This window comes from Neofelis nebulosa, chromosome 8, assembly GCF_028018385.1.
Source record: "Neofelis nebulosa isolate mNeoNeb1 chromosome 8, mNeoNeb1.pri, whole genome shotgun sequence".
Lineage (NCBI taxonomy): Eukaryota > Metazoa > Chordata > Mammalia > Carnivora > Felidae > Neofelis > Neofelis nebulosa.
Window position 1 is genome coordinate 16,130,406 of NC_080789.1, and position 16,377 is coordinate 16,146,782.

At 39.2% G+C, this 16,377-nt stretch overlaps 1 protein-coding gene across 1 annotated transcript in view; it reads right to left on the bottom strand.

The window, feature by feature from the left end:
* The window catches only part of POLR3B (RNA polymerase III subunit B), a 106,630-nt gene that overhangs the window by 62,151 nt on the left and 28,102 nt on the right, over window positions 1-16,377 (bottom strand). The window contains exons 11-13 of the mRNA XM_058741533.1: window positions 12,778-12,897; window positions 9,333-9,467; window positions 292-453 (exon numbers count right to left, since the gene is read on the bottom strand). Coding sequence (XP_058597516.1) covers window positions 292-453; window positions 9,333-9,467; window positions 12,778-12,897 — 417 coding nt within the window. The remainder of the gene's footprint in view (window positions 1-291; window positions 454-9,332; window positions 9,468-12,777; window positions 12,898-16,377) is intronic.

Below are 16,377 nucleotides of genomic sequence, written 5' to 3' on the forward strand. Positions count from 1 at the left end.
CTATTCTCAGTTAAACTAAAAGGTTTTTCCTCTATGTAAGAGTCTATTTTCTTACGGCCTTATAGAACATAGACTATAATTTGGCAATAAAGTTACACAGTAACAAGATTCCTAGTGATAACATTTAAACTATGGACTGTCTTTCAAGGTCAAAAATGTGTGATTTGTAAACATCCTCCAAATAGAAACGTTATTTTTTCACCTACATTCCCAAAGTACTTTCAGTTTCCATTCCACTGAACAGAGGTATAAATAAGTTACAAAAGCCTCAACAAATGCGTGGAGACTTACGGTGGAAATGGCATTCACCATGCCATTGGTGATCTGGTCCTGACGCATGTGTTTCACAACATCGAACTGGGCAGCTCTTTGCTTAGGAATCACCTGGTCTGCAATCTTCTTCATTTCAGAATTAAATTTTTTGAACAAATCTTCAAAAAGAAGTGATAAAAGCTAAAAAGAAAAAAAAAGTATACAGTGAACTTTCAAAATGCATTACTAGTCTGTATGATAAACTTTAGGCCCTTATTAAACTGTTTTTAAAAAAGAGACAGAGAAACTGCTGAACAATGAAAAAATATTTTAAAATTCAACTGGATAAATATGTACTTTTCTATGCGCTTATCACTATGATAGGCACTGGGAGGAAAGCAAAAATGATGACAAAATTTCTGTACTCAAATATATTTCATTTAGACCAGTCACTTCCAGACTTTTAGATTTCACTGACCAGTGACCTAAGTTTCAATTTTACAGATAAAGATAATTAAAACCCAAAAGGGGAGTGGCAGAGAAGAATTACCATTAAAAAGTCTCACAACACCAAAAAATGTGGTGCCTTTTGGACCTCTCCTATATCCCTGGTAAAAATGTAAATTGCTACAACTACTTGGAGGACAGTTTGCCATTCATTAATCTAGTCTTCCCTAAGCCCCCTCAGTTCCTCCCCAGGTACACCCCCACAGCAGTGCTTCTCAAACTTCTGCATGCATGGTAATCACGCTCAGGGATTGTTAAAACACAAATTGCTGGCCCCACCCCTACAGTTTCTAATTCAATAGGTCCAAGAATTTGCATTTCTAACAAGTTCCCAGGAGATGCCGGAGCTGCTGGTGGGGGAAGGGCACCTTGAGAACCACAGCCCTACAAAAATGTGCATCAGTACAGGAGATATTCACAGCATTATTTGTATGAGCTATAAACTTGAAGTCAAACAAGTAATAATTTAGTTGGACAAATTGCAGCATACTCGAAATAATGGAACACTATAGAGCAATGAAAATGAACAAAAAATAACCACAAAGTCATGGCTGGATCCTAAAAGCATAGTACTGAGTGAAAGAAGCCATATATATATATATGTGTGTGTGTGTGTATATATATATATATTCCATTACATAAAGTTCCATTCCATTCCATTACATAAATTCAAAACCAGCAAAAATTGAACTAGAATTTGATGGCCAAACTCTACAGAAAAGCAAGGATGTGAATACCATAAAAATGAGGCTAAGGGTCTTACCTTGGAGGGGGAGGATTTCAATCAAATAGGGATATGTTGGGGGTGGGGACCTTCTAAAGTGTTGAAATTTTATTTTTCAATTTGAGTGTTATTTACAAAGCTATTTGTTTTACAACAATTTATTAAGCTGAAATTTATGTTTTATGCATTTTTCTGTCTGTAATGTTTCTCAATAAAAAGGTTATAAAATAAAAAACACCCATGTACTGACATCATCTCATTTTCAAAAACACATTTTAACATCAAAAAATGGTAGAGCAAATAATCTCAAGAGAAAAACACAAAAAAGTAAATACAATTTGTTTGATAAAACTCACATCATCCATCTTTACTCATTCCTCTCCAGACAAGTGAAAACTGGACCACAGACTCACACCAATCATCAGACCAATGGTCTAGGCATAAGTCTACATAAGCAGAGAAAGATGTAAAGGCAATAGAGACCAAAGTAAAGTCCGAAACGACACAGTTCAGCCAATGCTAGAAGAAAAAAAAAAGTGTTTAATCCCTTATGTAAGATTATTGGAAAACAGGATTAATGAATGATTTCATGAAAGAGATGAATAGCAGAGGTGGAAGGAAAGCTAGGATTTGGAGGGAGTAGAGAGCTTAAGAAAGTTTGCAAATTCCACATCCAGTAGGATGCAGAAAGTCACACGACAACATCCTTTCCACTCTAATAACAAAAACAGATAAATCAACTACAAAGTCATACATTTCTGGGGTTCAACAGAGAGGTAAGGCTGCAAGGCACCCAGGTGAGCTGAATACAAAGGGTAACAGTCTCTCCCAAGGGAGATGGGACACATGACAGAGATGAAGCCTGCCACAGAAGAAGAAATCAGTCAAAATTTTAAGGACTTCTTACAAGCCAAATGTGGGCTACCATGGAAGCTTAGATGCCTTCTGAGCCTCAGACCTACAAGAGGATCCATACCCCCAAGTTCTTTGCTGTGGAGTGCTCATGGAAGACTGAAGTAAAGCAAAAGACCTGAGAAAGATTCCTTCACTGGAACAAGCAATAAAACCTGATTTCCCTGGACTTTCTCTCACATGAAGCAAAATCTTTAAGTCACTGGAGAAGTCAGGAAACCAATAGTTCCGGGCAAAGGTGACCTGCACTGAGAGAAGGACAGAAGCAAAAGTCATCTGTCCCTAACAGTGGAGAGGAAAGCCCCCCTGCTCCCACCCTAAGTCTTACATCTAGTAACAAGCAACAGCATTCTACCGCTGGAGGGAGGCCAGCAAACCCTCTGGTCACCAATTCCAGGAAAAGGTATAAGGCCAGAGGAAAGAGGAGGAGAAGCCAAACCATCTTTCCCTGGGAGAGGAGCAGGAAACATGCCTGGGTCAAGGATTCTGTACTCGTACATGGCAGGGGCCAGATACCACTGGGAAGGGCAGGAAACTGAAAGCTTTGCTTTATAAAACTGGGGAAGAGGACAGAATACCCATTCTTACCACTCCTACTCAACACTGTATTGGTGCTACCATTCAGTACACTAGGGCAAGAAAAAAAATATGTAAGTGTTGGAAAGGAAAACTGTTATTACTTGCAGATACCATGTATATCCATATAAAAAAAATCCCAAAGAGTCTTAAAAAAAAAAAAAAAACCTACTAGAACCAATGAGTTTAGCAAGCTTGTAAGATACAAGGTTAGTATACAAAAAGCTGAGAGACATTAAGAGAATCTCAATAGCAGAGATATACTATGTTCATGGATTAGAAGACTCAGTATTTAGATGTCAATTCTCCCCCAAATCTATAAATTCAAATGCAATCTCAATCAAAAACTAGCAGGCTTTTTATTATTTTTTTTAACGGAGACAGTAATTCTAACATTTAAATTAAAATGTTAAAATTCCTAAGTTTATGATGATAGAAAGAAAAAAAAAACAACCCTTCATCTGTGGAGGTAACTAGAGAGCTAAATTAATACTCTGTAAACTGGCTAAAAAAAAAATCCAGCAAGCATTTATTCTGCCTTTTCCATATAAATTATGTCTCAGAAACCAAAGAGATGATACTGAAAAGTATTCTTTATTGAAAAATTCTAGCTAAAATAAGCAGAAAAAGTATCACTATTTTCCATGCCCTAATTAAACAATGGATAATGGAATAATCATCATCAGCTGTTAAATAAAACCATCAGGAGAAAAATTGATGGGGAACTTCACAGATGAATCAGGGTCCCAAATACTGGATATTTCCCTGGAATTTCTCTTTCTCACATGAGAGAAAGATCCCAATGATCAATTCTCATGGCACCATGGGACCAAATTCCCAGTGATCAATTCCCATGGCAACAAATATAGATACAACTAGTCATATTCTTCCTGATAGGATATAGCAGCAAACTGTACAATGGCATTCTACACAAAAAAATAAAAATAAAAAAGAACTTGAATTTGATCTAGTCTCTCAATTTAATTCCTGGTTTAAAAGAAATTTAAAGGACAGAAATAGAGAGGAATATATAGTTGAAAGTCACCATGAGGAAACCACCAGCAAAACCTAGAATTACAAAAAATAAATAAATAAATTCTCAATCAATAAGGAAAATGCAAACAACCCAAAAAGCATTTCAAAGAGGGAAAAACAGGAATGGTCAATAAGCATATGTAAAAGAGGCTCAACCTCATTAGTAATAAAGGAAATGCAAATTAATACCACAAAAATTTTAAAGTTTGATACTAAGGCATAGAATGGAGATGATCAGGAACTCATATACGGTATAATGTACAAATACTTGGGAAACTAGTTTGACATTCTCCAGTTAAACTGAAGATTTAACTTGACTCTAGGATTTGGCAATCTTATTTGTAGAAACTCTTGCATATGGGCACCCGAAAAAATAAATATGAATGTTAATATTTTTTAAAAAGGGAAATCATACAAAGGTCTTGACTGGTAGAATGGATAAAGTGTTATTTATCATCTATATCCTATCATATTCCACATCTACAATGGAATATAATACAAAACTGGAAGTACAGTGACATCCAACAATACAGATCTTAAGAACAATGCTGAATGAAGAAAATGTTCCAGAAAAAGGCACATGGTATGAATCTATTTTTATAAAACTCAAAAATAAGCAAAACTTATACTTTAATAATATATATTACATATTTTAAATTAAAAATTCAGAGGATATAATAAAAAAAAGTGCAAAAATTCAGGACAAGGGGAAAAGAGAAACAGAGTAAGGAAGAAATACACCGGTTAATGGAATGGTATTAACGGTTGATTGTTAAGAATTATTAAGTCAGAGAGTGGCTCTGAGGGTGTTGATTTTATTTGTACCCTTCAAAACTTTATGTAACATTTTTATTTTCATGTTAAAAATTACATAATAAATATTAAATGATATTAAGCCATGGTAACTATCTGAAATAGTATAACCACAGAAACCAAGTCAATGGGATGTAATAGGAAGTCATAAGAACAGACAAGAACAGTTCTGTTTCCAGAATTGGTAGAGAAGCTCCTATCAGATGGGCTCATCTGCTAATAGTTATAAACTCCAGACAAAATATCAAAACTATCTGAGGCCATTGAAGAGCGTCTAAAAGCAGGCAGAAACTGGAGGAAAGCCAACATATCTCAAAAGTGAATGGCACTGGGTGCATTTCCCGTTGTTAAGGCTTTTCAGTTAAGGGGAGGCCACATTGGCAAGAAGGGTCAAAGCTATGTTGAGAAGCTAATACTCAGAGAGAGACCCAAAGTCTTACTGGATTGAAGATCCAGAGGAAAAAGATCTGTGCTACCACAATAGCTGGAAAGGGGAAAATCACAGAACCACAGGGAGGAAACCCCAATTATGTATGTAAACTTACAAATCTCTGGGTGACCCCTGAACTACACATTGAGAAGTGTGGCCCAAATCTTCCCACTGCCCCAAATCTGGGTGGAGGTTGTAACCGATTTTTCCCAACCGGGTAGAAGTAAACGAAGCTGAAGACTAGGTCATTAAGGCTGTACCGGTTGTGTCTTGTTCACAGGAAACATTCGTTTGGAGCCCTGAGTCACTCCATTGCCACAAAACTGGAAAGGTCAGGCTCTGCCAAGACCAGCCTTCCACCCTTCCCACACCCTACAGCAGAGTACCACCAACTGACCTCCATCAACACCATGTAAAACAAAAGAATCACACAGCCAAATCCTGCCTGAATTCCTGACCCACAAAACTGTGAGGTATAATGAAATGGTTGTTAATTTAAGCCACAGTTTTGGGATAGCATGCAACACAGCAACAGATAAGCAGAATACCATCTATAAAAAGTTCCCGAAACTAAACTGGTGGCTCACTACAAATAAACAGCAGGTACGCTTCTTCAACAATCAAATATAATAGATACTACAAACACTTAAGTGCCTCTGTACAATCAATTGCGTTAGTTTCTTTTTCTCCCTTTTGTAGGCATTTTTTTTTCCTTTACAGAGAAAGAAAAAAGCTTGATGTCTTTGTAATCTAAGTCACCTAAAAAAACATTAAAGTAATATCATGGGGGCATCATATATACACTATTTACTAAAGTGGGAATTCTGAACTCAGCGAAACCATGTAAGCTGAAGATTATCCAAGTTCCATACTGACTATATTCTTGAATGTTTATAACCCATAGGTAGCTTCTGGACTCATAACGAAGAAGATATTCAAAGCAAATGAATTTTCTCCTCGAGCTACTAACTGCTGAAGAATTTCCAAAGTGGAATGTGATGTTATGCTTTTCCCCATTAAGTTAGGACATGTCCTTCCACTTTTCTACTAAAATCAACTTTGCAGAGAGGAAAGCCAGGACCTTGGACTTGAATGTACCATGTCAGAAGTGTTCTAAAAAGAAAACTTCCTCCTCTGAGAGCTTAATCCTTTCTTCAACTCAGACCCAGCAGCTTCACTCATGGAAAGAATATGGGAATGGAAGCAGGTGCAGAGGGGTGAGCAGGATGAAGAGGCCCATTGCAGCAACTTCCTGTGGAAACTGGCAAAAGGAACTTGAATAAGCCTCCTGAACAGAAGCAAATGCCCTTAACCTAAACCACAAAGGCTCAGCTCTATTTTAATTAGTCCTTTACACTTAGACTTTTGTGTCTCAAATTATGACAAAGTTTCTTGGATCCCAGCTGAATTCGCCATAGCCCCCCGATTCAAACACAAGGAAACGCCTCTCGTCCTAAACAAGTAAAACATTAAGAGCACACTCCACAGAACTACTGCCTCATTAAATTTCTCCCCCTCTAGATTTTTGGTTTAAGAGAAACTACGTTCTCCAGTTCACAGGGCAGTAGGAAACTACAAGGCCAAGTCACACAATAAGCCACATTATTTAGGTCAAGAGTAAAATGATTAAAAGAGATGAAACGCTGGTGATAATATTCAACACCTTTCATTGCTAGTATTAGGCCTTCCAGCCAGCTTGCGACAGGAACACTAAAGAGCAAATTATATTTAAGGAAAAAATGCTGACAGCTCATCAATTGATTTTCAATGAAAATGCTAAAAAAAATTAATAAAGAAGTTAAGCTGCTGAAATACAGTTTCACCAATTAGCTTAATGTCAGAGAATTCTAATTAGGCGTCTTGAGATTGCTATTTAGTGTTAAGCCTTCAGAGTGCCAAATTCTCCTTTTCACACAAACTGGTTGCAAAATTAAAGACATTAGGCAGCCTTAATTACATTATCAGAACAGCTGGGATTAGGCAATCTCTGAAGTCAAGACGGCATTCTTTTGTCACAGGGTGGAAATCCCTGGCTTTCCAGGGTGCCGGATTTTTGGTGCCGTTCCATATCTCACCCATACAAAGCAAGCTGCATTAGAAACAAAAAATTTGCAGACAAAGAATAGAGTAATGCTCAGCAAATAATGAACACATTACCGAAAAAGAAAAGGTAGGTGAAAAGATTAAGCCTGAAATCGGTAGGTTTTGCTAACACCTCTACTGGCGGCTGGCCTGCCAGCCCTCTGGTGGCAGAGAGACGGAGGGAAAGCTCTGTGAACCCACTTGGCCAGTGGATCCAGCTCTGTTATCTAAAGCTGAAGCACATTTATACTCCCTTATCCCATGGGGTGTGAAATTAGCAGCTATTGTTTTTACACATTTTTGCCAACACAATGCCTTTTATGTCTTTACATTGTTTATAAAGCAATGTTTTCTTGCACACGGGAACTCTCTTTTTAATTCTAATTTTTTAAGCAACAGGATAGTCTCTCCTCTCCTGACTCCATTACTTATGCTTCTAAACAATCAACATTTTTTTAATGAACTCATTTAACAGCATGATTTTTGCCAATTAAATAACTAAAAATTGGGACTGATGGTGGTGGGGATACCCAAGATACCCTGAACAGAGGTCAATCTGAAGGTGGCGGAAAACCCACCTGCTAGCATCAACCATTAACCACACAGAACTTCCCCAGGAGTCCAGACACTAACCTTCTTCCAAAACCTAAAACTGCTATCACTTTTTAATCCTACTTTTAAAGTTTTAGTTGTAGTATGTTATCCTAGCCACCAACATCTGTCACATGCAATACTGTCACAGCCTCTTAACTGGCTCATTCCTGGCCTGTTCGTTTCCATATCAGCGCTTTCTAAAATAAAAATCAGATCATGTCACTTCCGTGATTATAATTCTCCAGTGGTTTCCCACTACAAGGAAAACGAAATCCAAAACCCCTTCCATGGCCCACAGACTAGTTCTCCAATGTCCTCTGCACCCTCCCTGCCCACCCCCCCCCCCCAGCCCCACTGCCTCATGTACTCCAGCTGCCCTGATCCTCCTCCAGCCCCCTGGTGCTGGAACTGTGCAGGGCTGTGCACATGTGCAAAGGGCTATTGCTGGAATGCAGTTCCCAAGGTAGCCTGAGACTGGTTTCTTCTCATTCAATTCTCAGAGGCATGTCTGAGGGCTCAGCTTAAAATACAGCACTTTTTTCAGAGATCTTTCCTAATCATGCTGACTAAAGTAACATGCCTTTCCTCCACCAACACCCCAACTCTCTAACATTAGCCTATTTGGGGGTTTTCTTTAAACACATATGACCATTTAATATCATCTCATTTCTTTGCTGTTTACTTGTTCACTGTCTCCCCTACCAAAATGCACTCTTGAGAGCAGATGCCTCAGAGAGTGTCACTCACCAATGCATCTCTGGTGCCTAGCACTTTACAGGGGGATTAGAAAGATGAATATAAAGTATTCTTGTACCCAATGAGCTTACTGTCTAGGGCGGGGGGAAGAAGCTTGCAGGTAAAGAATTATGTAGACTTTAGCATATAAATAAAGACCTGAACAAAGTGTCTTCGGCATTTGGAAGACAGAGCAACTAACTTCTCCTGGGGTTCACAGAAGGTTTCAAAGAGGGTGACTCCAAGAATGAAGAATGGATAGCAGCTCCTCAGTTGGGGGAGGGTAAAGGACACGGGAGAGGGGCAACTTAGGCAGAAGGCAGAACTCAAAGGTGTGGAAGGTTGAAAGAGCATCATGGAGTGTTTGGGAAGACGTAAGTGGCCTGCCTTGGCATGAGACAGGGCTAGAAAGGTACAGTGGGGCAAGATCATCAGGGACCCCGCTAGAGTCTACACTTTGTGCTACAGAGCAAACTTTTACGAATCCCCCAGAGGAGAGGCGGGGAAAGAGAGAGCAGGTAGAGAAATAAGCCCTTATACCTCACCTCGGCCAGAGAGGCTCCGTTTTTATTTAACAGTGGGATTCTGAGTAAGCATTAATGCTTTGAAAAACCTTGAACCCCACACCTACACCTGAAGCTCAGGCCCGCTGACATAAAGTAATTAAATCACCTGTCCTGCCAACTCCAATCGCTTGTTACCATAATAGTCTCTGTCGTCCACTTTGTTATCTCCTTGGGCCAGAATCACTCTTCGCACCATCACTGCAGTGTAGATACATTTTGCTCGGAAATTGAATTCTTTAACCTGTAATTTAGGAGTTAGAGAAAATTTCTGAGACAATGCACATTAGCCACTATCAACTCCTTCCTTCCTTCCCCGTACATTTCATGCCATTCCCTCAAAGAGGTGGAGCCCACCACCCTCCCTGGGCTGGCCCATGGACTCGCAGTTACCACTTCCTTTCTCTGGGTCCTGAGGCACTGAGGCAGTCCAAGAGACTGTCTCTGTCTCTGCTGGAGAAAGAGAGGCTGCCTGGAAAAGCAGTGGGGAGCCAGAGACACTCACTGTAGCTGTCCTGACTTTTAAATGGTCATCCAGAATTTAAAATTCTATTGAGGGGGCGCCTGGGTGGCGCAGTCGGTTAAGCGTCCGACTTCAGCCAGGTCACGATCTCGCGGTCCGTGAGTTCGAGCCCCGCGTCAGGCTCTGGGCTGATGGCTCGGAGCCTGGAGCCTGTTTCCGATTCTGTGTCTCCCTCTCTCTCTGCCCCTCCCCCGTTCATGCTCTGTCTCTCTCTGTCCCAAAAATAAATAAAAAGCGTTGAAAAAAAAAATTTAAAAAAAAAAAAAAATAAATAAAATAAAATTCTATTGAGACCTAGTTTTGATATTAAGAATTTTCTAATTCTTTGAATTAGTCAAAACACATACAAATGGCAGAATCAGAGATCTGTATATTATTTAGCCAACAAGGTGTTTTAAAATAAGAAAATCCAATCTGAATGTATTTCGGTGATCACTGTCCACTTCCACAGATCCCTTGACTTTCCTTTATGATCAGTTCCTGAAGGGAGAGTATGTAACCCTAGAATTAGATCTTTCGTGAATACACATGAACAATACACTCATTATAAGCCAGACTACAGTATTTGGTTAGTAAGAATGTCTAATAAATAATTCTATCACTTAGAAAGGGTAACGTTAGGGGCGCCTGGGTGGCGCAGTCGGTTAAGCGGCCGACTTCAGCCAGGTCACGATCTCGCGGTCCGTGAGTTCGAGCCCCGCGTCGGGCTCTGTGCTGACAGCTCGGAGCCTGGAGCCTGTTTCCGATTCTGTGTCTCCCTCTCTCTCTGCCCCTCCCCCGTTCATGCTCTGTGTCTCTCTGTCCCAAAAATAAATAAAAAACGTTGAAAAAAAAAAATTTAAAAAAAAAAAAAAAAAAGAAAGGGTAATGTTATAGTAAATGGAGAGGAATGATTACTCCTTCATGGCCCACATCCCTCATGGCCAATCTCTGTTTAATGGTAAATTAATAAAAAGTAAATACAACTGGCCTTTAAACAACATAGGCATGTGGGGCATCGACTCCTTGCACAGTTGAAAATCCATGTACAAATTTTACCTCCCCCAAAACTTAACTACTAATAGCCTACTGTTTACCAGAAGCCTTATTGATACCATTAACAGTCAACACATATTTTGATTGTTACATACTGTATTCTTACAATAAAATAAGAGGGGAAAAAATGTGACTAAGAAAATCTTAAGGAAGAGAAAATATATTTATGGTACTGCACTGTACTTAGTGAAAGAAAAAAACAACACATATAAGGGGATCCATGCAGTTTATTTTATTTTTTATTTTTTTTAAATATATGAAATTTATTATCAAATTGGTTTCCACACAACACCCAGTGCTCATCCCAAAAGATGTGCTCTTCAATACCCATCACCCACCCTTCCCTCCCTCCCACCCCCCATCAGCCCTCAGTTTGTTCTCATTTTTTAAGAGTCTCTTATGCTTTGGCTCTCTCCCACTCTAACCTTTTTTTTTGTTTTTTTCCTTCCCTTCCCCTCTCCCATGGGTTCCTGTTAAGTTTCTCAGGATCCACATAAGAGTAAAAACATATGGTATCTGTCTTTCTCTGTAGACCCATACAGTTTAAACCCGTCTTATTCAAGGGTCAACGGCATTAAGCACAGGTTCCAGGGTCAAAAGATGGATTCTAGCTCTCTGTCTACTAACCAGCTGGGTGGCAAGACAAACCATCCAGCTTGTCTGGACTGGAGAATCTGTACTGTAAGTAAAGGTGGCTGGACAATGTGAACTCTAAAATTCATGGTCTATGGGGCACCTGGCTGGCTCAATCAGTTAAGTGTCCAACTCTTGATTTCAGCTCGGGTCATGATCTCACGGTTCGTGAGTTTGAGCCCCATATCACTATTAGCGCAAAGCCTACTTGCATGCTCTCTCTCAAGATAAATAAACTTAAAAACAAATCAAATTAAATTAAATTCAAGGTCTAGGAGATAAACCATCTAGTATTTTAAAAAAGTATCTATGATGGTAGCACAACGGTGAGAATGTACTTAATGCCACAGAACTGTATACTTAAAGATGGTAAATTTTGATATGTATTTTACAATAAAAAGAATAAATAAGCAAGGCCCTATAAGCTTGCTTCATTTGAAAACATCTAATACCATTAGGGCTCCTGGGTGGCTCAGTTGGTCAAGCGTCCAACTTCAGCTCAGGTTATGATTTCATGGGTCGTAAGTTCAAGCCCCACGTCAGGCTCTGTGCTGACAGCTCAGAGCCTGGAGCCTGCTTCGGATTCTGTGTCTCCTCCTCTGTTTGCCCCTTCCCCGTTCACATTCTGTCTCTCTCTCAAAAATAAATAAAAACATACATATACATGATATATATATCATGATATATATATCATGTATATGTATATATATGATATATATATCATATATAAATACACACACATATGTATGTGTACATATATGTATGAAATATATGTGAAAATTAAAAAAAAAAAAAAACATCTAACACCATCTCTGCCCTTCAAAACCATGAAATCTAGTAGCAGCACTAATATAGGTATGAATATAAAAAACTGTAATTTTAGATCAAAAGAACCACAAGAGAGTAAACAGGATGATAATGATGGAATACAACTAACATTCCCAAAGTACAAATAAACCATTGATAATGGGAGATTATATCCATGGGGGCAGTCCAGTCCTTTTCAGAGTCTCTCTTTTCTTTTTTTTTTTTATTAAATTTTTTTTTTCAACATTTTTTATTTATTTTTGGGACAGAGAGAGACAGAGCATGAACGGGGGAGGGGCAGAGAGAGAGGGAGACACAGAATTGGAAACAGGCTCCAGGCTCCGAGCCATCAGCCCAGAGCCTGACGCGGGGCTCGAACTCACGGACCGCGAGATCGTGACCTGGCTGAAGTCGGACGCTTAACCGACTGCGCCACCCAGGCGCCCCTCTCTTTTCTTACAGAACCAGATTTTAACTAATGTGAACTTGTATTCAAAATTCTTCAACACAAGGACCCCACAATGACCACAGCTCACACTTGTTCAGTGCTACTCACTGGGACGTGCGTCAGGATGGTAGAAGCCAGGAGTTCTCTTGCCTCCTCTATTTTGGTCTTCTTTGGTCCACCTCCCCACATCCTTTGCCTCCTTACTTTGTTCCCTATATACTTTAACGCCTATAAAAACAGAATATAATGATGTTTGAATGACACCACTAGAGGAAATTTATTAAACACCAACCCATACATAACACTATAAGTAAAAAGACAAGGATTCTGGTTATAGAGAATGCTGCATGAGGTTTAGTCAAAAATCAACATTTGTCACAGATCAATGACAAAAAGCATTATATGCTGTCCAATACACTGGTTCCCTTATTTTATAGTTTTCTTATCACAAAATTGATACATGATCACTGTAGGAAATTTAGAATATACAAATGAACAGATTATGTGTATATACACACATGCATTACGTATATGAAGCAGCCACCAATCCTCCTCCCAGAGAGAACCACTGTCCACAGTTAACATTCTGGAGCTGTGCTTCTTTTCCCTCAAAAAGGAAGCACATCATGTTAAGACCTCTATCCTGAAAGCTACAAAGCATTGCTGGGAGAAAACAAAGCCTAAGTAAATGGAGGGTTATGTCATTTTCATGGACTGGGAGGGTTTAATAGTGTTAAGAAGGCTTACTGTTACAATTCTCTCCAAACTGACCAAAAATCTATTGATTCTACAATTTACTTGGAAATGCAAAAGACCTAGAATAGCTAAAGTGCTCTTGAAAAAGGAAAGTTGGAAGATTTACATTACCTACTTTTGATTAGAAAGCTATGGTACTCAAGGCAGTGTGATACTGGCATAACAACAAATAGATCAATGGAAGAAAATACATCCAGAAATAAACCCATGCTTTCATGGTCAGATGATTTTTGACAAAAGTACCAAAGCAATTCAATCCACAAGGGAAAATCTTTTCCACAAATGGTGTTGAAGCAATTAAGCAGCTACAAAGTAAAAAATTAACTCTGACCTCTACCTCACAACAAATAAAATTATTAGTTTAAGTGGATTTTAGACATAAGCATAAATACTAGAACTATATCCTTGCCCTTGGAGTAAGAGAAATTTCTTTACACAGGACAGAAATCAATAACTGTAAGTCAAACCAAAAAAAAAAAGTTATGATATATAAATCTGTCAAGGGATTTATATCCAGAATGTTTTTTAAAGGACTTTTAAGTTCAATACTAAAAAGACAACTCAACGAGGAAAACGAGCAACATATTTGAACATACTTCACCAAGAAAGTCAGTCAGTAAGTCCATGAAAAAGTGTTAAGCATCAGTAGTCATCAGGGAAACGCATATTAAAACCACAATGGTACAGACACCACTAAACGCCTAGTAGAATGGCTGAAATTAAAAGGACTGACAAGACCAAATGTTGGTGAGGACGCGGAGCAATCGGAACTCTCACACAGGGGGGTGGGACTGCAAAATGGTACAACTGCTTGGGAAAGAGGTGTGGCAGTTCCAACTTTATAAAAAGTTATATTCACAATGGCTCTTTGATCCAACAATCCTATTTGTAGGTACTTATCCAAGAGAAATGTTGAAGTGTCCAGGCAAAGGCTTGTACAGGAATGCATACAGCAGCTTTATTCATCCCGAGTGAAACAACCAAGTGCCCATCAACAGGAAAAAATAAACTGTGGTATATTCATACAATGGAATGCTATTCAGTAATAAAATGGAACTGCGTGGATAAATGACATAAAAACAACTTGGATGAGTATCAGCCAGTACGCTCAGCAAAAGAAACTGGCCACAGAAAAGTACATACTGCATAATTCCACCTATAAAGTTCTAGAACAGGCAAAATTAATCTGTGGTGAAAAATCAGAACAGTGGGGAAGAAAATCAGAGGACAGAGGTGAAAAGTAGCTAAGAAGGGACATGAAGGAACGTTCCAGGGTAATGGAGAAATATTCTACATCTGAAAAAAATTATGCACAATTGGGCAATTAAGACTTAGAATTTATGTATGCTGAAATGTACATATAAAAATGAAGTATTAAAAACTAATCAAATAACTGGTGAGGAGTAGGTAGACATTTACATGAAACAAGAATGTCAAAGCGTTTTGTAATTATCAAAGCTGTGTGGTGGGCACATGAGGATTCATAACACTAATCTGTATACTTCGTATGTGTTGAGGTTTTCCCATAATAAAAAGTTCTTCAAGAAGAAGATGATGTGGTTCTTATTATTCTGTAGCAACAAATGAACGCACTTTTTTGTTTGTTTGTTTTAATTGGCTTTCCGTTAGAAGAGAGGGCTAGGATTCCTGATTCTTTATCTTGAACTTCCTGTCCCCAGTTGAATGTCTGGGAAATTTCTTTTCTGTGCTTCAAAACTTAGCTCAGGTATCACTTCCTCTCTGAAGCCTTCCTAACCCCACTCCTTTTTCTCTACTTGAATTCCTTATGGATAAAGAACTAAGTGCTTTCTTTCCACTTCAGACCACACCGTAATTTGATTATTTATGGGTATGTCTCTCCAACTAGACGTTGTGTCATCTTTTTCTTTGATTCCTACTGACTGGTTCAGGGCCAGGAACTGAACAGAACTCCTCCGTGGTGAGATCGGGACATCAGACCCAAGATCTTCTCAGTTAAACATCCATTAGAGCAGATGATAAACTAAGACTGTGCCAAGCCTTGCTGCAGGGACCTAGCAGCAAGTGGGGCCCGAGTAACTAATGAAAGCAAGCCCACGGTCAGTGGGAACTGCCAAGAGACAGGCAGTTCAGTCGTCCCTAAACTAAGCTGTCCTCATTAAGTTTTGGTCTTCCAGTTCCCTTGGGAAAGAGGCTAAAGATCCTTCACTTTGAGGGAAAAACAGAGGAACACAGGGGAGCCCAGTATCCCTTCTATATAGCAAAAGTCAGCTCTTCCCTAAAATAATTAATAATGTTGCCAAGGGTTCATAGTGTGAGGGTTGGGGTAAGAGCCCAGTCTGGTCATGACTAGGCCAAGATGACACCCCCAAGTGCATCCTATCCTCCAAAAGGCTAATAATTTCTTCTCTCTATACCACAGCCCTTGACAAGGATGATAGAAAACATCCGTGACCAAGGCCCAGCAAAAGGCTCTGTGGGCAGAAGGAATGGAGGAGAGACTGAGAGGGGAGGCATTAAACACAAACACAATGCAGGTGGTTTAGCAATCCACTAAGTGCCATGTTGTCAAAAGTTCTATTATAGAAGAATACACCGCAGATCTGCTCCACGTTCACTTAGAATAACAAATAGCCACACTGCCCGAACTCGTGTTCAACTTACCAACCATTTCGGAGTATGCATTTCTCTATAGCCTCTTATTAGCTGCAAACAATTAATCAATGTTCTAGTCCAGCACACGGAGTACAAACCATGTCAACCTTACACCCCGTTTGTATATTCCCCTCACCTTTAGCTGAACTTCTCTCATTCAGTTAGCTAACACTTTGTCAGCACCTATTTAAAAAAAATAAATGATTTTTCAACCCACTATTTAGCCTTTTCACACAAGCCACACCATGCTGTTACAGGGTTATCTGAGCAACAACGATGCTATCTGTTATAAAATGAATGTTCACAGATCTCACTGAA